The following is a 23,471-nucleotide window of genomic DNA, read 5'->3' as shown; positions in this document are numbered from 1 at the left end:
TCTACTTTTACCCTGCCCCTCTTCCCTCCCTTTGACAGATATATTTGATGTGATTGTAAGTTTACAGTTCCTAGCATTAAGTAAATTTAAAATCTGAAATTCAAAATCAAAATTCAAAATGTTTAGTTACATACAGAGTGAAGTCTCCCTCATGCTTCTGTCTTCCAGCCACTTAGATTCCCTCTCCATAGGCAACCAATGCTACCTGTTTCTTATATATTCAGATAGTTTGTGACGGAGAAGTCCGGGCACGCCCCCTTTACACAAATGATACCATAACATACACCCAGTCCTGTACTAAAGTTCACTCAACAATATACACTTGAGCTCATTCTATATCAGCACATGAAAATCTTCCTACTGGATTTGAGTGATTCAGTACTCCACTGTATGGTTGGTTGTACGGCTGTCAGCATAACTGATGCCATCTTAGGCCCATACAGTTCCTCCTGTCCTTCCACAGACCCTGCCGAGGATGGTACTGTGTGGTAAATCGCTTCTCTGTCATCAAAGGCTTTGTAGTTAATAGATATTGTTTAATAATCATTAGGACCAGGGGGCCTCTATGCTCTGTTGGTCCCCAAACATTGAAGACCTTTGCTGACGTATTCCCCTACCCATGAGACCCGTTACCCACTCAATCATCTTGACTTAGGAATGCACGTCCTGTTCCCAAGCACGTACCCCTGTACTCTAGGTTAACTATAAAATCGTCCCAATAGCCCCTCAGACATGCGGAGTGCAGTTGTGAACGCTTCTGGATCATTGCCTGCTGGATCCCACCCTGTCAGTTACCCTATAATAAACTGATCTGTTGATTATGTGGAGCTGCCTGCCTTGTGTTTTGGTCTCAAGACGCTCTCAGTTTGGTAGGTACATTTCATTCTCTCTGGCCTCCAACAGTTGTCACTTAATATATTTAACCAGCCTCTTTTTGATGGTGACTGAGGTTTTGTTTAAATTTTTATTATAATAAACAATGAGAAACATACATCATTTGGGGTCAATTCCTAAAAGTATTCCTAAAAGTAAAATCTGAAATGTTGGTAAATATTGCTGTATTAGGGGCGTCCCTAGGGGTACAGTGGTTAAGAGTCCGCCTGCCAGTGCAGGGGATGGGGGTTCCCACAGCCTCTCCAACAGCCTTGCAGTGCAGTTTTAATCACAGTTTCCTTTGTTATGACTGTGCATCTTTTAATATATTTATTATCTATTTTACTTCCTTTTCTATGAACTGTCAGTGTATCCTTTGACCACTTTTAAATAAGATTGATCATCTTCATGTTCTAAGTGTTCTTTACATACAAAGAAAAATTAGCCATGTCCCTGCTACTTGCAAATGGTTTTATCCAGTTTGTGATACTTTTATAGCCAAAAGTGTCCATCTTTTATGATTTCCGGGTTTTCTCCTATTCTTCGAAAGTCACCCTCTGATGATAAAATAAGTCTTCCATGGTATTACTCTCATGGTTTCATCTTTTTTATATTTAAATCTTTGAATCCAGTGTAAAGTATATGGCATGGATTCAACTTTATTTTTTCTTAAATGTCCATTCAGTTGTCCCTAAATCGTAGACTGAATAATCCATTTTTTCCCCAACAATTTGAAATGCCACCTTAAAATATACTCAATTCCTTGATGCACTTAGATTTCCTAATTTGTTCCACTGTTCCACCTATTCACACACTTCTATTCATAGACTAACCCCACAATGTTTTAACTACTGCATCTTAGAATTAGGTTTTGACCTGGTAGAGCTAGTCCTCTCTTCTAGTACTATTCTTTTTCAGAATTTTTCTGGATATTCTTGCTTTTGCTTTTGTTTTTGAAAGCTGAGCTTTGAATTAAACAATTGTAAAAATGCACCAACTGTAATATGCACCCTGATTTAAGAAGGGATAAAACGTGGAAAAATTTATCTTTTATGACCAAAACATAGTAGCAATAGAAGGTTTCACACTTGGGACTTCCCTGGTGGCGCAGTGGTTAAGAATCCGCCTGCCAATGCAAGGGACATGGGTCTGATCCCTGGTCCAGAAAGATCCCACATGCGGCGGAGCAACTAAGCCCATGTGCCACAACTACTGAGCCTGTGCTCTAGAGCCCGTGAGCCACAACTACCGAGCCCACGCGCTGCAACTACTGAAGTCCGCACACCTAGAGCCCACGCTCCGCAACAAGAGAAGGCACCACAATGAGAAGCCTGTGCACCACAACAAAGAGTAGCCTCCGCTCGCCGCAACTAGAGAAAGCCCACGCACAGCAATGAAGACCCGACGTAGCTGAAAAATTAATTTAAAAAAAGTTTCATACTTCTGTACAAAAAAAAGAAAATTGATTGTATCCTGAGGCAAATAAACAGGTTTTTTATCTGAAATAGTGGCTCCTGGTTTAAAAAATTTAAGTATCCTATTCATTAGGCTACCATCATAGTCTATGTTGCATTTCATATTCCAAACAGAGCTTTAAGAGTCAAAATACTTAAGTTTTTCATGGTTTTATCACCCAAGTATGAATCCCTAGATACATAGTTTAGTCTTGCCTATTAAAAAAATATGGATATCTTCTAAGTCTATTAATCCATAGGTCTTTTACTCTATAGGTGTTCCCTCCAGTAATTATTCTGTTGAAGAAATCTGCTTGTTCAACCTGCAGAATTTTCCACAGACTGGATTTTGTTCAAGGTGCAATTTAACACGTTCCTGTCCTCTGTATTTCCTGCAAGCTGGAGCTGGAACCAGACACTTGATCAGACTCAGGTTTACTCTCTTTGGCAAGACTTTAGGGGGTGGTGTTTTCTTTCATCGGGAGGTACACAACATCTGCTTGCCTCTCTTTTTGTGCTGTTATCAATTGTGCTAATGTACAATGTCTAGATCCATTAATTTACTGGAAGTTGCAAAAAGTGGTCTCTAATTCTATTTTTCATTTATAATTTGACGTATTTTATAGAGATGCTTCCCCTCATCTACAATTTGATTACTCAATAGTACAGTTCCCAGAGGAAAGGAGGATAAATGGTTGATTCTTTTTATCCTTTTATCCAGTTATCCTCTGATGATGAACAATTGTGCAGTTTTTTGGTTTTCATTTATTAATTGTGACAGATTGTATTTTCCAAAAACTGCTATAGTTCACAGCTCACATGCTTTTCTAGAACCTTGCCACTTCCCCAGAACCTTGCCACTTCCTCAGAACCTTGCAAGCTCATGAGACCCCAAGAACCTCCTAATGGAACCTCCTTAGAAATGAAAGATATTTACTTATATGTTATTTCCTTATAAGTATATACAATACAATATAATTTTTATCTGTATAATAATAAATATTATTTACCATAAAAGAATAAATAAAGACTAGGTTTGGGGTGATCTGTTTTACAGCTATAACCAAACTTGTACCTGGAAATAGGGTGCTACTATAAAACATAAAGCACGTGTTAATGACTTTGGGACTGGGGGGTGGGGAGTGAAAGTTGGAAGGGCCTTGAGGAGACTGTTAGCAGAAGCCTAATGGCCTTCACAGAAGCTGTCTTGGTGAGGGCTTAAGAAAAGTGAGAAAAATATTTTTGGAACCTGGAGGAAAAAGGGATCTTTGTATGTAGTGGCAGAAGTTTATCAAAATTGTCACCCGTGGTAAGACGTGGAAAATAGAAAATTAGGTATAGCTATACCTAATGAACTGATGGATTTAGCTAAAGACAGTACTAAGCAGAACGTTCACAAGTGCCAACTGCTTCCTTTTAGCAGAGTATGATAAGGATAGCGCCAAGCTTCTGAAAGACAAACAAACTGAAAAAAACTGTTTAGCTTTCAAGCCAAATTTGAAGGAAATATAAAGGAGCTAGTAAAAAAAAAAAAAAAAAAGGAGCTAGTACTTGGTGGGTTAAAAAATAAGACTGTTTCTCATTCTCAGCCTCTCCAGTTAGCCATCTGAGGTCCAGTTAAGACCTCAGAAAGATCTCAGGAGGTGCTCCTCACAGAACTTTTTATACTGAGAAAAGGCCCACTAAGGACCTTAAGAGTATGCATCCCATATTCTTTTTATTAAACAACAGGGCAACTGAGAATCTTAGGGGTCTGAGACCACAGCAGCCTCACAGGGAGCCCAAAATTGGAGAAGAGCTTATTCTGATCAGATTTGTGGGTGTGGCTCTTGTCTAATGGAGAACACCCCAGTAAGACTCACAAGAAACCCACAGAGTCATTAAGATGAAAAACAGGCTGGCCTGGATTTAAAGGTGAAGAGTATAAAACAAATAGAGGTTTTGGGCCTCTAGAACCTCTACAGACAGAAAGCAGTCTGAGAAAACGATTCAGCTGCCAACAGGCGACACATCTGGAAAAGGAAGGATGGGGCTTCCCTGGTAGCGCAGTGGTTAAGAATCCACCTGCCAATGCAGGAGACATGGGCTCGAGCCCTGGTCTGGGAAGATCCCACATGCCGTGGAGCAACTAAGCCCGTGCACCACAACTACTGAGCCTGCGCTCTAGAGCCCGCGAGCCACAACTACTGAGCCCACGTGCTGCAACTACTGAGCCCGCGCGCCTAGAGCCCGTGCTCCGCAACAAGAGAAGCCACCACAATGAGAAGCCCGCGCACAGCAACCAAGATCCAGCGCAGCCAAAAATAAATTAATTAATTAATAAACAGAGAAGGAAGGATGATTCAAAGGGTGAAACCTGAAGCCCAGAGGGTAGAACCAAGAGCTATGGAGAGGGACTTCCCTGGCGGAGCATGGTTAATACTAAGCGCTTCCACGGCAGGGGGCTCGGGTTTGGGGAACTAAGATCCTACATGCGGCGAAGTGCAGCCAAAAAAAAAAAGAGCTATGGAGAAACATTCCCAAGCAAGAAGACTAAGTCCTAATTAAGCAAGCAGCAACATGTGTCAGTTGGATTTGACATTTGTTATGAACAGTGACTGCTGTGTGCCTCTTTGGAAGGGAGTGTCACACTATATTGTGTGTAGGGTATATGGGGAACAGATAACTTGTCTCTTTAGTTCACAGGTCTTTAGACTGAAAGGAAAAGCACTTAAGGAACTGTACCCAACAGACCACATTCAAGATGTCTTACCTGCAAAGGGATCTGATTTGATGGCAAGATCCTGGTCCGTTAGTCTAAGCCTGATGCTGTGATGGGATGAGGTTTTGGAGCGTTATGAGGAAGGCTGTGAATGTATTTACATGTGGGAGGAATGCAAGCTGTCATGGCTACAAGGCAGACTGTATTGTCCAAAACTGACTACAACAATATTTCCTGTAACACATGCTCTTCCAGAAACTTGCTACTCCTCCAGCAAACTGAGCCCTTCCCTGGAACAAGGGCATGCCTTAGTTACTAATTTACTAATAGAGGGCAGTGAAAGTGAGGCTCTGTGACTTCTGAGACCAAGACATAAAGGGGATACAGTTTCTGCCTGGCTCTGCCCCTCATCACACTTGCTCTTGGAACACAGCCGCCAAACTGGGAGGAAACCCAGACACACATGTAGGTGTTCCAGCCAACAGACCCACTGAGGTCTCAGCTGCAGCCAGTATCAGCTGTCAGACACGGGAGTGAGGAAGCCTTTGAGATGACTCTAGCCCCAGCCACGGCCTGACTACAACCTCACGAGGGACACAAAATGCCCAGCTGAGGCCAGAAACCCTCAGAACTGAGGGAGGCAGTCAATAAATCTTTTACCCCAAGCTCAAGGTGCCTTAGCAAACCAAAACAGGATCTTTATCAACTCATGGATTTAAACACTTCTAATGAACTTAAACCAGTTGCAACTGTTATCCTTTTGAAAACTCAAATTGTCCCATTTCTGGCTAATGGATGCTACTTCAAGTTTATTATATATTATTTTATATTACTTTAATTATATATATATATTTAAGTCTAGCTCTGTATATATCAGGCCATCTGCAACTGCCTGGTGTTGAGTGTTTTGTTTTGTTTTTTTCTCTGTGTGGTAAAAATCGCTTATAAAATTCACCATTTTAAAGTGTACGTTTCAGAGGCATTTAGTACATCCACAATGCTGTACAACCATCGCCGTTACCTAGCTCCGGAACAGCTTCATCACTCCAAAAGTAAACTCCTGTACCAACTAAGCAATCTCCCCATTTTCCCTTCTCCCCAGCTCCTGTCAGCCACTATCTACTTTCTGGCTCTACATTGGCAGGTGGATTCTTAACCACTGCACCACCAGGGAAGCCCCAAAACATTTTTTAATTTTGTGAAATCCAATTTATCTTGTGTCTTTTGGTGTCACGTGTAAGAAACCACTTCCAAATCCAAAGTCTACCTTCAGAATCCTCTTTCTTAAGCACCAAACTAAACTCTCCTTATTTATATAAACTAAATGTCCTAACTTTAACACACAAAATACTGGACACTTCTTAGTTCTGGAATACCTTTTTATTAATAATAACCAACAATGTAGAAAAGACAATACTGTTTCAAAACAATTTGCCTTGATATATAGCCTTGTAATAAATGTTATAAGGTTAGCATTGCTGCTTCCAACCTATAGAAACATGATTTTAACAAACAAAACCCAAAAAAGCAAGTTAAAACACACAATTCCCATGTAATGTTCTTGCAAAGACCACTTATTCCTTAGCTCTTCCAAATTAAAGTGAACATATAAAAAGAAACCACAATCCTGGAAACAGAGACTATAATACAAATCCCCTCATGTGAACCCTATCTGGAGGTTGCAGGTTTCCCTTCTAGATGTGGCCGTTTGCTCTAACTGACATTTCGGTTTTGAGATTTGTAATAAGGATTCCTCCCACACAAACAAAAGGTATCCCGAAGTTAATGGCAAGTTCTACATTTAAATTACAGATTAATATCCAACAACTCTTTCTATAGTTGACAAAATATTTTATAGGAATCATGCATTAAGGTTAAAAATATATCACATACACAAATCCAATTAAGTTTGGCATGAAAGCAGTATTATTTCCCAGTAAAAACATATTCTATAGGAGAAAAAGTGCTTTTCAGTTATGACAAGGAAATAGCAGACATTCATCAGTATGGCAAAAGCAGGAAGGTGATATTTCTCTAGTTTTCTCTGCATATATGTGTGAAAATATATATTACCTATATACTCTCAATCTTCTGTTCTAAGTTATGATGTAAAATGTATTTCAAAATGGTTTGAAAGCAATTGGTCCAGAGAAATGAAAATGAAGAATAATAAAAAAGGATTCTAGACTTCCCTGGTGGCGCAGTGGTTAAGAATCTGCCTGCCAATTCAAGAGATATGGGTTCCAGCCCTGGCTGGGAAGATCCCACATGCCGCAGAGTAATTAAGCCCCCGAGCCACAACTACTGAGCCCGCGTGCCACAAATACTGAAGCCCAAGCACCTAGAGCCTGTGCTCCGTAACAAGAGAAGCCACTGTAATGACAAGCCCACGCACCACAACGAAGAGTAGCCCCTGCTCGCTGCAACTAGAGAAAAGCCTGTGCGCAGCAATGAAGACCCAACACAGCCAAAAATTAAAACAATAAATTTATTTTAAAAATAAAGGATTCTAATATGCATAGAAGCAACAGGCTGCATCATATACTAAACTACTTTCTACCACGTGTGCCTCACTACCTACATCTATTATTGAGTAACAGTGTTTTATAACCCTAATGAAAAGAAAGAATTCCAGAAGATGACAGCTAAAAATGTCCACACACAAGTTCAGTCCTAAATTAGCCCTGATATCAAACTTGGTCTTAGTTAAATAAGCTAGCTTAGTCAACCCTCAAAAATAATGTTTCTTTCGCTTTTTCAAAATTATAAGCAGATAAGATCAATGCACGTGCAGATGACCACTCCCAAATTTGTAGTCTGGGAGAGGGCCAGGCTAGGCTGAAAGCCCAGGTCCTACAAACCCAAGGCCCACCTCAAAAAAGGCTGGGCCTGGCCATGCAGTCCTGGGACTAAAAGAAGACAGATGGCGTCAGGTCTGGGAAGTAAAGTGAGGAAGAATCAGAGCTCTGAAGCTCATTTCTGGGAAAGAAAGAAAGAGCAATTCATTTCTGCTGAATACCCACATGTAAGGAATTTAAGGATGATTAAGTCCACACATTGAGGATAAGCTAGATGCCAGCCGTGACGTAAATTTTATATGTCAACTTGGAGGGTGTTTTTGGATGAAATTAACATTTGCATCAATGAACTATGAATAAAACAGGTTGCCTTCCATAATGTGGGTGGGCCTCAGCCAGTCAATGGAAGACCTGAATAGAACAAAAAGACCAGTCTCCCCAAGCCAAGAGGGAATTCTCCGGCAGAATGCCTTCAGACTGGAACTGCACCATCGGCTCTCCTGGGTCTCCAGTTTGCCAGCCTTCAGACTGAAAATGCACCACAAGCTCCTCTGGGACTGTGCATATCAAGCCTGCCAGCCTCCACAACTGCATGGGCCAATTCCTTATAGTAAATCTTTCTATCTACATGCACATCCTATCGGTTCTGTTTCTCTGGAGAGGTTCTAAAACCTATGGAGGTTTAAGTTTAAGGGAGGTCACATCCACTTGCAGAAATTAAGAAAAATTCACAGAACACATTTATTCTTTCATTCAAACATGTCATTCTTTCATTCAAACAGGTCACAAATGACATATCTTTATTTACTGAGCACCTATTAGGAGCTGGGACTACTGTGAGTACTGATATGGATACAGTCCCTTTGAGGAGCTTCCATTTTAATGTGGAAAATACACAATAAATACACAGTATGTCAGGTGGTGGTAGGGGCTACAAAGTAAAACCAAGTAGGGTAAGGGTAAGTTCAGAGTGATGCAAAGGAGAGAGTGGTCAGAGGTCTGTTTTAGATAGGGAAGGCCTCTCTGAAGGGAAGGTGATAGCTGAGAAAATATCTGAAGGGAGTGAGAGCTAAGCAAAGATGTGTGGGAGAACTTCAGGGTAAACAGCAAATGAAAAGGCGGTGAGAAGAAGAGAATGAGGCCGAGTAGAAAAATAAGATATGCAAAGAGCCAGATCATGAAGGGCCCAGGGGGCACGGTAAAGACTTTAGATTTTACTCTGATGAGACGGGATGTCACGGGAGGGCATGACATGGTCTGTATGCTTTTTTAAAGGCCTTTGTTAACAACTAGGTGAAGAACTGACTCTAGGAGGGCAAACAGTAAAAGCCAGAAGACATTTAAGAAGATGGTGTGTGGTGTGGGGCTTCCCTGGTGGCGCAGTGGTTGGGAGTCCGCCTGCCGATGCAGGGGACACGAGTTCATACCCCGGTCCAGGAAGACCCCACATGCCGCGGAGCGGCTGGGTCCGTGAGCCATGGCCGCTGAGCCTGTGTGTCCGGAGCCTGTGCTCCACAAAGGGAGAGGCCGCGGCAGTGAGAGAGGCCCGTGTACAGCAAAAAAAAAAAAAAAAAGAAGATGGTGTGATGGAGTGGAAAGGATTTTGACAAAATCAAACAAGAATTTAGAAATTTGAGTACAAAGTTCAAAAGCAGAGGCTAGACAATCATCTGCTTAGGGATTAAAATTCTGAGAACTGATGTAATCCCAGTAAGAGAGCATATAAAGAGATGGGACAGTATCATTACATGCCTCTTAGAATGGCCAAAATCCCCAACACTGACCACAACCAAATGCTGGTGAGGCTGTGGAGCAACAAGAACTCTCATTCACTGCTGCTGGGAATGCAAAACGGTACAGCCATTTTGGAAGATAGAGGGGCAGTTTCTTACAAAACAAAGCATATTCTCACCATATGATCCAGCATATGTGCTCCCTGGTATTTACACAAAGGAGCTGAAAATGTATGTCCACGTAAAAACGCGCACTGAAAAGTTTACTGCATCTTTATTCTTAACTGCCAAACCTTGGAGGCAACCAAGATGTCCTTCAGTAGGTGAATGGATAAATAAACTGTGGTACAGCCAGACAATGGAATATTTTTCAGCACTAAAAAAATGATCCATCAAGCCATAAAAAGACATGGAGGAACCTGAAGTATACTAAGTGAAAGAAACCAATCTGAAAAGGCTACATTCTGTATGATTCCATCTATATGACATTCTAAAAAAAGCAAAACTGTGGAGACAGTAAAGAGACTGGTGGTTGCCAGGAGGTGGGGCTAGGCAAGTGATGAATAGGTGGAGCACAGAGGATTTCTAGGACAGTGAAAATACTCTATATGATACCATAGTGATGCATACATACCATCATACATGTGTCTCAATCCACAGAACGTACAACATCAAAAGAGAACGCTAGTGTCAACAACGGATGTTGGGTGATTATGATATGTCAATGTAGGTTCATCAATTGTAACAAATGTAACACTCCGGTGGCAGACGTTAATACAGGGGGAGGCTATGCATCCCTCAGGCACAGGGTATATGGGGAATGCCCTCTAGTTTGCTGTGAATCTAAAACTGCTCTGAAATAATGTCTTAAAAGAAAAGAGAAAGGGGGAGAGGGGGAAAGTTCATTGGGGTACCAGAGCTCCTAGAGGTACAAGAAGAAGTCGACTCAACAAAGGAAAATAAAAGAGATGAAGGGTAAAATGGGACCCAAGATACTACATGAGAAGAGCAAAAAGAGTTTCACAACGCAACAGGAGCAAATACTATAGAATGAATGAGGAGATAAGAAGAATAAACCAATGAATTTTTCAAGATAGCAGCTTTAGGAAGGTAAGAAATCTTGGTTGCAGGCTAGAAAAGGGTTCATATTTTAATATGAAGTTTTAACCAGTTTTCTCCTAATTTCCTAATTGGGATCCCATTAAGTGGAAAATATTTTGATAAAGGCAAGGAAGGAAAAAGTAGTTTTGGACTTCAGGGCAGACAGAGACAGATCAGTGACAACCATGATGTAACAAGACTGGGCCTGAAAGGAGAGCTCCGAAAACATACCTTACCAGTTCTGCCCTGAAAGGCAGTTATGCTTCCTCCAACCTCCTAGCCCCACTTGGGCAGTATGATAGGCCAGATTCTAAGTCGGCTTCCAAGATCTCTGCCCCCTGCAGTTAAGCCCATGATTAGAGTAGTATGGCAAAAGGGATTTTGCAGATGTAATTAGGTTTCTAATCAGTTGACTTGAACTAATCAAAAGGGAGTTACCCAGGTGGGCCTGGCCTAATCACATAAGCCGTTTAAATCTGGGTCTGGAGATCAGAAACAGGGAAGTTAAGAGAAATTTTGAAGTCTAAGAGACAAGCTCCTGGTAGCCTGCAAGAAAGTAAACATCTGTGTTACAAACTGCCTCTGAGGACCTTGCAGCAAGGAACTTCAGACAGCCCCCAGGAAGGGTGAGGTGACAGCTAGCAAGAAAACAGGGACTTCAGCCCTACAGCTGCAAGGGACTGAATTCTGCCAACAAACTGAAGGAGCTTAGAAGAGAAGCTCCAAATGAGAACCACAGCAGGGAAAACACTTTGCATCCTTGTGTGACAACGAGCAGAGAACCCCGACCATTCATGTCCAGAAACACTAAGATAATAAATGTGTTGTTTTAAGCTACTCAATCTGTGGCACCTGTTATAAAGCAACAGAAAACTAACACTACCCCGCACTTTCCTACAGAAGAGACTGCTTCTCCTACCCTGGAAACGAAAGGGGAGATAAGCAAACTTGAAAAAAAAAAAAGCTTGACTTTTATTTCTAACTCGCTGTGCCCAGGGAGTTTGCTCAATTGCTTGAGTCACAGTACCTGTTTTGCAAATACCACATTTTGCCAAAATACCAATTTTCTTTAAATTGTGAGCAATGGGAATAGGTTTCCTTTTTTAATTTCAGAAAATTACTTTGATAATTATGCAGAAATAAAAATAACTGGGTGTCTGGGCTCCTTGAATGTCTGCCAAAGTCGTCCCAGCACCTGAAGACACAGATCCTCAGGCTAATCTCAGAAATGAGCACAAGGTCATGACGCCTAACCTTCCTCGAGTACCAGGTGTTCGAGCTCCATAAATTACAATCTTTCATTAGCTCAAGAAGTGTTCTCCGCTACGAAAAGAAAGGCAGCCCCTCCTGATTAATTACAATCTTGACCCCCCCCCCCCCCAAAACGCGGACTCTAGCAGTCCAGGCACCTCCTTATTAAGATGCAACAAGCCAAGGCTATGCATGTCCTGCTGGGAACTGCAGTTTTCCGTCGACCTTCAACCACTGGCTGCGCGAAACCTATCAAGCGCCCAACCGGCGACCCGGGCGCCAGCAGCCTCAATTGGTCCTAGACTGGGGCAGCGCGGGGCTGATTGGATGGCATGTCCCCGAAGCCGTGCCTCCCGTCCTACACCCGCCTCCCCGCCACCTTCTCTTCTCCACGCCCCATCCCTATTCAGCAATAACCCTCAAGTCATTCCAGTCCATCGAACTGCCGAATTGACTGCCTCGAGGGCTCACCCCGGACTCTCGCGATAAGGGCGGCCCTGAGACACGCCTCTGTCCCCAGGCCTAGGCAGAGCCAAAGCCTCCCTTATTTTCCGCCGGCTGCCGGGAGTCAGTTTCACCACGCGCTCTCTCCCGGCGCCCGCGTCCTCACCTGGGCGGTGGAGGTCACGCCGGATAACTGACAGGCTCGCAGCATCTCTGCGGGGCTGACCGCGCTGCAGGTGTAAGTGGGAGCTAGGGCGGCGGCGCAAGTAGGGGAAACCTTGCGTCCGTGCGTGCTTGCGTCCGTGCCGCCTCTCCGCGCCGGGCGTACCGGAAGGGCAGCCAACGCCACTGCGCACGCGCAGCTCCCTCTCGCCCCTGTCCAGGCCGCTGGGAGAGGGTGGGCCCTGCTTAGACGGAAGGGGCGATTTCTCCTTCCGGGTCGCGCTCGGGGCTCTTGGCTGTTACCCCAAGCTCGGGTTACTGGGTGATTGAGGTGGGTAGCAGTGCGTCTGGACCTCGGGCTCTGGTCCGCGCGGAAACCGGGCAGGTGTGACTCCGGAGAATTCAAACAAGAAAGCATCTCAGCTGTTTCTGTCAGCTGGATATTTCGTAGAAAGGAATGGATTTGCCCAAAGTTACGTAAACAGTGGTGTTGTCTCGGTTTGCGCGTTCTGTTCGTTTGGCAGCCCTTCTTCCGGGAGTCATCCTGCTTGTGGGAGACTGGGTGAAAGAACACTGGGGAGATCTTTGTGCAGAATGTGTCGTTCAGGAATCTAATAAATAGCACAGCAGGAATAGAAACCCTGATTCTTCGGGTTCCACAGCTTCAACTCCTTCATATTAAACCACACCGCTTTCTTCACCAAGTTTTTATTTTAGAAAGATAATTTTGGTCGCAATCTGTGGGATGGATGGGAAGATGAGGTCAGTGCAGAAACACTGTTCAAAGTATTCCACTGAGCCTGTAATCAAGGTAACACACGTTAAATACTGAACACCGTATTCAATGCTATTAGTACTAATTATGATCTTACCGTCAATATATCGTAGAAACTAAATAACTTGTGTGTCTCTTGCGTTTGCAAAGTACTTTTGAGGGGACTGCGTTCTACTTTGGTGGGAATAAGACTGAATTGACGCCCTGCATTCAGTCTGTGCTTTTCCTGGAGTTTCTTTTCTGAGGAGAAGGGCCGAGAAAGGGCCCTTCCAGGGCGCGGCGCTGGGTTGCCACATTTGGGAGCGTCGCCTGGAGTTGGGCGCACAGCCTCCCGCCGCCCTGCCGTTGGGCTGGTGGAGGCCGCAGCGCTGTTAGGGTTGCATCAGTTTTCCTGTTTGCACTATTTCTTTTTGTAACCATGGCCCTGTCTTAAGTATTTCCAACTGAGAAACGAAACCTCAGGAAACCGAAACTTAACCAGCCGCTCTCGCTTCTGTAACTACGCTTGCTGACCCCCCTTGTAATCATCCAACCAATCAGACGGCGTGTCTTTGTTTAAAGGTTAACCAATCAGTACTCCCCACCCCTGGAAAGTCCCAAACTTGATTGTACCTATCTGTAAAAGAGCTGAACTAAACTCCATCGGGACCTCTTAGCGCCACCGGCAACGAGTGCGCAGAGGTCCAGGTTCGAACCTGCGATAAATGACCCTTGCCGCTTGGCTTTGACTCTCGACTCTGGTGGTCTTGTGGAGGGGTCTCGCGACCGTGGGCATTTCATTTGGGGGCTTGTCCGGGATGCCCCCGAGCCCACCAGACATCAGGTCAACGGGTCATCGCTGACAACCGATCGGTAAGTAAGCCGGCTCAGGGTACCTTCTGTTTTGGGGACTAGGACAGTCCTGGCGGACGCGATATAGGACACCTAGTCGGGTGTGGTTGGAGACGTCCACCACGACCCATCTGGGGCTGATAGCCCATCTGAAGCGCGCACGCGATAACCTCCCCTTCCTCCTTTTACAGGCTCCGCTATTGGGACGGCTCTTAATCACTTTCGTTTTCAGAGTAACCTTCTCTAACCAATCTCTTCCAGGACCCAGACATGGGCCAAGCACAGAGTACCCCCCTCTCCCTCCTTCTCGCTAATTTCGGGGATGTAAAGTCCCGAGGACACAACCTCAGTCTGGACATCCGGAGAAAAAAACTAATTACCTTCTGCCGCTCTGAATGGCCAACTTTCGGGGTTGGCTGGCCCACCGAGGGTACCTTTTGTCTTCCTATAATCCTAAAAGTTAAATCTAGAGTTTTCTTGCCAGGAAAAGAAGGCCATCCAGACCAGATCCCCTACATCCTGGTATGGCAGGACCTGACAGAAAACCCACCTCCCTGGATGACCCCCTTTTTGTCATCAGGGTCATGTAAGATCCTTGCGGCCCGACCAACTAAACCTCCCAAGCCTCAGGCCCCAACTGCACCCATACTCTCTGATAGCCAAGACCTCCTTCTCCTAGACCCCCCCCATATCAACCTCCTCCTTTGGCCCCACAACCGGTCCCCCTTCCTACTCCTGGCCCTGCTCCTCTCCCCTTGGTAGAACCTCCTGCGGCCCCTCCCGAGGGGCCACCCAGGTCAGAACCGGAGAACCGAGAGGCAGAAGCACTACCGGTCCTCCTGCCCAATGAAAATAACTCCCATGGGCCGGCTGGACGCACCCGTGGACGCACTCAGCGCGACCCAGGGTTCCGCCATCCGGATTCCACCATAGCCCTACCCCTGCGAGAAATAGGCCCTCCCGATGAGACAGGGAACCCCCGACTCCAGTATTGGCCATTCTCTACCAGTGACTTATATAATTGGAAAACCCAGAATGCCCGCTTCTCTGATAATCCTAAAGACTTGACAGCTCTTCTAGATAGCGTTATGTTCACTCATCAGCCCACCTGGGATGACTGCCAACAGCTCCTCCGGATCCTATTCACTACCGAAGAACGAGAGCGAATCCAGCTGGAGGCGAGAAAACTGGTTCCTGGAGATGATGGTCAACCCACCGCTAACCCTGACCTCATCAATGCGGCCTTTCCCTTAACTCGCCCCCCCCGCAGGATGAATGGGACTATAACACCGGAGAAGGTAGGGGATGACTGCTCATTTATCGCCAGACTCTAATGGCGGGTCTCCGGGCTGCCGCGCGCAAGCCCACTAATTTGGCCAAGGTATATTCAATTATACACGGTAAAACAGAAAGTCCCTCCTCTTACTTAGAAAGATTAATGGAAGCCTTTAGGCAGTATACCCCTATGGATCCAGAGGCCCCCGAAAATCAGGCTGCCACTGTAATGTCCTTCGTTAACCAGGCAGCCCCTGATATTAAAAAGAAACTCCAGAAGTTAGAAGATCTGGAGGGCAAACAGATACAGGATCTACTCCGTATCGCCCAGTGCGTCTTTAATAACCGAGACGCCCCAGAGGATAAACAACTTAAAGCCACTGAGAAAATGACTAAGGTCCTGGCCGCCATTGTTCAGAAAGATCAAGAGGGCCCCCCAGCCACTCGGCCTCCCAGGCGACCATTGGACAGAGATCAATGTGCCTATTGCAAGGAAAAGGGCCACTGGGCTCGGGAATGCCCCAAGAAAAGGCAGCCGCGCCCCAACCAGAGGCAATGGCAACCGAAGGCCACCCCAGTCCTATTTACACATGATGCAGAGTAGGGGGGACGGGGTTCGGACCCCCTCCCCGAACCCAGGGTAACCCTACAAGTGGAGGGGAAACCAGTCCAATTCCTGGTGGATACGGGGGCACAGCATTCGGTCTTGGTTAAGCCCCACGGGAAAGTTTCTAACAAATCCTCCTGGGTCCAGGGAGCTACGGGAGTCAAACATTACCCCTGGACCACTCAGAGAACTGTGGACTTGGGCACGGGAAGAGTAACCCATTCCTTTCTGGTCATTCCCGATAGCCCTTGCCCCTTACTGGGGAGAGACTTGCTCACTAAAATGGGAGCACAAATTCATTTTCGGCCAGAGGGGCCAATCGTAACAGACCCTCACGACCAACCCATATCTGTGCTCACCCTGAACTTAGAAGATGAGTACCGACTTCATCAGGAACCACCCTCCCAAAATCAAGATATAGAGTCATGGCTTCAGCAGTTCCCCGAAGCATGGACAGAAACAGGTGGGATGGGACTAGCCAAACATCGCCCAGCCCTATTCATAGAGATCAAACCAGGAGCAGATCCTGCACGTGTCCGACAGTATCCCATGCCCCTAGAGGCCAAGACTGGTATCACTCCTCATATTCGCCGGCTTCTTGACCTGGGGATACTGCGTCCCTGCCAGTCGGCCTGGAATACACCCCTGCTGCCAGTCCGCAAACCTAACAGTAAAGACTACCGCCCAGTGCAGGACCTGAGAGAAGTTAACAGACGGGTCATAGACATCCATCCTACTGTGCCCAATCCATATACTCTTTTGAGCGCCCTTAGTCCAGGAAAACAATGGTATACTGTGCTGGACCTCAAAGATGCCTTTTTTAGTTTACCCTTGGCGCCCAAAAGTCAAGAACTCTTTGCCTTCGAATGGTCGGATCCCGAGAGAGGCATAAACGGACAACTCACCTGGACCAGACTTCCCCAAGGATTCAAAAATTCGCCCACCTTGTTTGATGAGGCCCTACACGAGGATCTCAGTGAGTACCGGAGACAAAACCCCAATGTAACCCTCCTGCAGTATGTTGATGATCTCTTAATAGCTGCTGAGACCGCTGAAGCCTGCCTGCAGGGAACCAGAAACCTCCTACAGACTCTCGGCACCCTGGGATACCGGGCCTCTGCCAAGAAAGCGCAGATCTGCAGGCCTGAGGTAACTTACCTGGGGTACCTATTGAAAGGGGGGCAACGATGGCTCACAGATGCACGGAAGGAAACCGTCCTCCGCATCCCCAGACCCACCACGCCTCGACAGGTGAGGGAATTTTTGGGGTCAGCGGGGTTCTGCCATTTATGGATACCCAAATTTGCTGAAATGGCCAAACCGCTATACTTAGCCACCAAAGAGCAGACGCCCTTTAAATGGACAGAGGAGGCTGAGCAATCATTTCAGCAGATCAAAACTGCCTTGCTATCCGCACCCGCCCTGGGTCTCCCTGATGTCTCCAAACCCTTCCACCTCTTTGTGGATGAAAGCAAAGGCATAGCTAAGGCCGTGTTGACCCAGCCCCTCGGTCCTTGGCCCAGGCCTGTCGCTTACCTATCAAAGAAATTGGACCCAGTGGCTGCCGGCTGGCCTCCTTGCCTCCGGATGATCGCCGCCACGGCCCTAATGGTAAAGGATGCTGACAAACTATGGGGCAGGAGTTGCATGTCACCACCCCCCACGCCATCGACGGGGTTCTCAAACAGCCTCCCGACCGATGGATGAGCAATGCTCGACTGGTCCACTACCAGGGTCTACTGTTAAATCCCCTCAGAATCAGCTACACTCTGCCACGGGCATTAAACCCTGCCTCCCTATTACCTGACCCAGATTTGGACTCCCCACTCCATGACTGTGCAGAGGTACTGGCCCAGATCCATGGGGTTCGGGAAGACCTACGTGACCAGCCCCTACCGGATGCACAAGTCACATGGTTCACTGACGGCAGCAGCTTTGTCCAGCAAGGTCAGAGGTATGCGGGGGCAGCGGTAACATCAGAAACTGAGGTGATATGGGCAGAGACTCTCCCCCCGGGGACCTCAGCCCAAAAAGCTGAATTAATTTCCCTGACCCAAGCTCTCAAGATGAGCAAAGGCCAAAAAGCCACCCTATATACAGACAGCCGGTATGCTTTTGCTACCGCACATATACATGGGGCAATATACCGAGAGCGGGGACTACTCACAGCAGAGGGCAAAGACATCAAGAACAAAGAGGAAATCCTGGCCTTGCTAGCGGCCATATGGGAACCCAAAAAGCTAGCCATTGTACACTGCCCGGGGCATCAAAAACCCACGAATCCAGTCGCCCGAGGCAACAATTTGGCAGACCAGACGGCTCGAAAGGCGGCACACACTCCAATACCATTACTTCCCCTGCAACTGCCGGATCCAGGGCCCCGGGAACTACCGCCCCAACCCGACTACTCGGAGGATGACATCAGATGGATGAGCAAGCTCCCTCTAACCCAGGTTAGAGACGGATGGTGGCGGGACGCTAAGAACAATATCCTCCTTCTTGAGAAACTAGGAACCCTGGTCCTTGAACGGATCCACCGTAGCACCCACTTGGGCGCCCGACGGCTACAGGATCTTATCAGGCAGACTGGACTTAAAATTAAAAATGTCTCCGAGAAGACTGAACGACTGGTTGCTGACTGTGCAGTCTGCCAACTCCATAATGCCAGCACCCACCCGTCAACCACTGGCATCCGGGAAAGAGGAAACCAGCCCGGAGCCTACTGGGAAGTGGACTTCACGGAGGTAAAGCCTGGCAAATATGGGTATAAATATTTACTGGTGTTTATAGATACCTTTTCAGGTTGGGCTGAGGCATTCCCAAACAAGAAAGAGACTGCACAAATAGTAGCTAAGAAACTACTAGAAGAGATCCTGCCCAGGTATGGCTTTCCAGTTATGATAGGGTCCGACAACGCGCCAGCCTTCGTTTCTAAGGTAAGTCAAGATCTGGCTTCCATACTTGGGGCTAATTGGAAATTACATTGTGCATACCGCCCCCAGAGTTCAGGACAGGTAGAAAGAATGAATAGAACTCTAAAAGAGACCTTGACTAAATTGACCATGGAGACTGGCGCTAACTGGGTAGTCCTACTCCCCTACGCTCTGTTTAGGGTGCGAAATTCCCCCTATAAGCTAGGATTTACTCTCTACGAAATAATGCATGGTAGGCCTCCTCCTATCATCCCTAACCTAAAGACTAACCTTATCCAATTGGACCCAGAAAATAATCTCCTGTCTTCCCTCCAAGCCTTACAGCGGACACACGAGACAATCTGGCCCAAACTAAAAGAGCTATATGCAACAGGACCCCCGCCTACTCCACACCAGCTCCGGCCAGGTGACTGGGTCCTTGTCAAACGCCATCGACAAGAGACCCTAGAACCCAGGTGGAAAGGACCTTACCAGATCATCCTGACAACGCCGACGGCCATCAGGGTGGACAGCATAGCTGCCTGGATCCATTACACCCACGTCAAGCCGGTGGACCCATTTTCTGACCTCATCAAGTCCACTAAAGCTGACGTCACCTGGACGGTTGACCGGAATAAGGACAATCCCTTCAAACTGACCTTGCACCGTACCCTCCCCCATGATGACCAAGGTACTGCTGATAGCCCTAATGATAGTCCTAACCCTCAACCCTCGGGCCACGAGGGGAGGACTCGGCCCTTCCCCCGATAAGAATACTTTAATACAACAACTATATGGTGCACCGTGTGAGTGCAGGGGAGGTACTATCGAGGCTCCTGTTGTTCCCCGAGGGTATACTCATATGCAGGACTGCGGGGGCATAACTGCATACCTTGTTCAGGAATATAAGGGCACCGGGGTCTCTCAAAGCTGGCAATGCTACCATAAGCCTAAGCCACTCCCCCCTCGAGCCACTTGCCCCTGTTCTACCTTCCAGGAATCAATGCATAGCATGTGCTATACCTCTTACCAGCAATGTATAGGGGCCAATAACAAGACTTATTTCACAGCCATACTACAGAATAATAAAAGCCCCACCATTAGTGAGGGTAATAAATACCTTCAGGCTGGATGCACTGGCACCCCCGGGACCCCGGTATGCTGGAATACCAGGGCCCCCACACATATGTCAGACGGTGGGGGGCCCCAGGACGCAGTGCGCCAGATAGAAACCCGAAGACAAATAGAAGAGGTCTATCGGCATCTGTACCCACAGCTCAACTACCACCCCTAATTCTCCCTAAGGTCAATCCCTCTGAATTGGACCCCCAGACCATGACTATACTAGAAGCTACCTTTACAGTTTTGAATGCCACCAACCCCAACTTAGCACAGGATTGCTGGCTCTGCCTTCCTCAAGGACCGCCCTGCCCTATAGCCATCCCCACCTTCGCCAATTTAAACATCAGCGAAGGATGTAACCCTACTTTACTCCCCGAGCCGTTCCCCATACAATTTTCAAAATTTTCAACCACCTTTAATACCTCATGCTTTGTTAAGAACGATTCCCTCTCTAACGCCAGTATTGACTTGGGAATCCTTTCATCCACTGGATGTAGTCAGTATATCCCCGTGAACTCCTCCCTCTGTAGTCCTAACACCACTGTTTTTGTCTGTGGAAATAACCTAGCATACACCTATTTACCCCCGAATTGGACAGGGGTCTGCAACCTAGCCACCCTCCTCCCCAATGTAGACCTAATCTCGGGAGACACCCCATTGCCCATTCCCAGCTTTGACCTTTGGGCAGGGAGAACCAAACGAGCCATTACAGTCATACCCCTCCTGGTAGGATTAGGAATTACAGGAGCTGTGGCCACAGGAAGTACGGGTCTTGGGGGTCTCCCTTCACTCCTATAGTCAGCTGTCTAGGCAATTAATAGAAGATGTAGAAGCCCTCTCTGGTACCATTCAGGACTTACAGGACCAATTAGATTCATTGCCGAGGTAGTCCTACAGAATAGGAGGGGCTTAGACTTGCTGACAGCTGAACAGGGTGGGATATGCCTCGCCCTAAAAGAAAAATGTTGTTTCTATGCAAATAAATCAGGCATTGTAAGAACCAAGATCCACCAGCTCCAGGAAGACCTAGCTCGCCGCGGCAGGAATTAGCGGATAATCCCCTTTGGTCAGGATTTCATGGGATGCTTCCCTTCCTCCTCCCCATCCTGGGCCCTCTACTATGCCTCCTTCTCCTCTTCACTATGGGCCCCTGTATACTCAGTAGAGTCATAGATTTTGTCCGAGAAAAAATAAATGCAGTTCAGCTAATGGTATTAAGAACACAATATCAGCCCTACGAGGCCTTAGAAATTGAAGAAACTGAGCCTTAAGGACCCAAGATTGGCTCCTCTGGTTCATGAGAAAGGGGGGAATGAGGGGACTGCGTTCTACTTTGGTGGGAATAAGACTGAATTGACGCCCTGCATTCAGTCTGTGCTTTTCCTGGAGTTTCTTTTCTGAGGAGAAGGGCCGAGAAAGGGCCCTTCCAGGGCGCGGCGCTGGGTTGCCACATTTGGGAGCGCCGCCTGGAGTTGGGCGCACAGCCTCCCGCCGCCCTGCCGTTGGGCTGGTGGAGGCCGCAGCGCTGTTAGGGTTGCATCAGTTTTCCTGTTTGCACTATTTCTTTTTGTAACCATGGCCCCGTCTTAAGTATTTCCAATTGAGAAACGAAACCTCAGGAAACCGAAACTTAACCAGCCGCTCTCGCTTCTGTAACTACGCTTGCTGACCCCCCCTTGTAATCATCCAACCAATCAGACGGCGACTAGTGTCTTTGTTTAAAGGTTAACCAATCAGTACTCCCCACCCCTGGAAAGTCCCGAACTTGATTGTACCTGTCTATAAAAGAGCTGAACTAAACTCCATCGGGACCTCTTAGCGCCACCGGCAACGAGTGCGCAGAGGTCCAGGTTCGAACATGCAATAAATGACCCTTGCCGTTTGGCTTTGACTCTCGACTCTGGTGGTCTTGTGGAGGGGTCTCGCGACCGTGGGCATTTCACTTTCAAGTCTTAACTAGGTACTCTATTGTAGTATGGTGTTCTCCCTAGAGGTACACAATGCTACTAAATCCCATTTGTGAAGTAGAGAAATAGGTTTGAAAATTATCTAAAATGAAATAATGACTTATGTTTATATAGGTTCAGTGCTTTTCAGGGTACTTTTGTAATTACATTACACTCTATTTCATATCGCCATCACTTAATAGCCTCCAGAGCAGTCTCCCATCTTTTTTAGTAATTTTAATTATTGAACTGCTGTCCCCCTGCCCCCCATCTCATCCCTGCCCACTGCTGTCATGCTGGGTGATGACTTTTCAAAAACCTTGGCCATAAACCTTTCAAGGCCAGTGAACATTTTCCGTCTCTTCCAGCCATGTATTCCTTGAGCCTGAACATCATTAGCAACTTCTCCAGCTTCAAGATTTCAAACTCCAAAATTAATTTCTGTAGTCTCCTGACCTCTCGTTTAACCAAGTCGTTAATCCTCATCTTCCACGTGCGGTTTAAGATTTTTTTTTTCTTTTGCTTTAAAATGGACTCTCCTAAAGTAACTCAGAAGTTTAAATCACTCCCTTGTTCAAAAACATGCCACATGGCAGTGACTCCCACTGCCAATTCAAAGACCCTTAAGAAATGTCTCAGAGTACTTTTCCAGCCTGTGTGCATGTTCTATGGCTCAAAGTGGCCACCATAGATGGGAGCTCAAGATAGCAACAATAGCGGTTCAAGCTCATCACCCACTTGTCTACCCAAAAACTCGGAGAAACTGAAATATAACCAACTCAGTGGTTCTCAAAGTGTGGTATGGGAGGCCCTGGTCCGCGCGGAAGGCCCTGGTCCCTGGCGAGCCTGAGACCCTTTCAGAGGGTCCATAAAATCAAAACAATATGGGACTTCCCTGGTGGTCCAGTGGTTAAGAATCCTCCTTCCAATGCAAGGGACGTGAATTTGATCCCTGGTTGGGGCACTAAGATCCCACATGACACGGGGCAACTGAACCCATGTGCACTCTAGAGCCCGCACGCCACAACTAGAGAGCCCACGGGCCGCAGCTAAAAGATCCTGCTTGCCACAAAGAACATACCGCGTGCTGCAACTAAGACCCAACACAGCCAAATAAATAAATAAATATATTTTAAAAAATCAAAACAGGGCTTCCGTGGTGGCGCAGTGGTTGAGAGTCCGCCGATGCAGGGGACATGGGTTCGTGCCCCGGTCCGGGAAGATCCCACATGCCGCGGAGCGGCTGGGCCCGTGAGCCATGGCCGCTGAGCCCGCGCATCCGGAGCCTGTGCTCTGCAACGGGAGAGGCCACAACAGTGAGAGGCCCGCGTACCATAAAAAAAAAAAAATCAAAACAACCTTTGTAATATTAAGATATTATTTGCTGTTTTTACTCATACATAATTGTAGCGTTTTCCCAGAGACTACATGACAAGTGATACCACAACAAATTGAATGCATAAGCAAATTTCAGAATCCTGCTTTC

At 46.6% G+C, this 23,471-nt stretch overlaps 1 protein-coding gene and 1 long non-coding RNA gene across 11 annotated transcripts in view; one reads left to right on the top strand and one right to left on the bottom strand.

Annotated features, from left to right (window-relative positions):
* The window catches only part of IMMT (inner membrane mitochondrial protein), a 48,392-nt gene extending 35,698 nt beyond the window's left edge, over positions 1-12,694 (bottom strand). For 5 of the 10 annotated variants that reach the window (XM_067704469.1, XM_067704472.1, XM_067704473.1 and 2 more), the window contains exon 1: positions 12,522-12,693. In XM_067704469.1, coding sequence (XP_067560570.1) covers positions 12,522-12,566 — 45 coding nt within the window. In that variant the 5' untranslated portion in view covers positions 12,567-12,693. Of the gene's footprint in view, positions 1-12,521 lie in introns of all 10 variants that reach the window. The other 5 variants (XM_067704470.1, XM_067704471.1, XM_067704476.1 and 2 more) reach the window with 2 other exon arrangements.
* A 121-nt stretch (positions 12,695-12,815) lies between these two features.
* LOC137205990 (uncharacterized) lies at positions 12,816-21,930 on the top strand. The gene is made up of 2 exons (XR_010934399.1): positions 12,816-14,144; positions 19,255-21,930. It is a non-coding gene; the product is annotated as an uncharacterized lncRNA (long non-coding RNA).
* The last annotated feature ends 1,541 nt before the right edge of the window (positions 21,931-23,471 follow it).

Source organism: Pseudorca crassidens, chromosome 14, assembly GCF_039906515.1.
Source record: "Pseudorca crassidens isolate mPseCra1 chromosome 14, mPseCra1.hap1, whole genome shotgun sequence".
Lineage (NCBI taxonomy): Eukaryota > Metazoa > Chordata > Mammalia > Artiodactyla > Delphinidae > Pseudorca > Pseudorca crassidens.
Note: the sequence above shows the minus strand (reverse complement) of the source record. Positions and strands in the feature narration are given on the sequence as shown.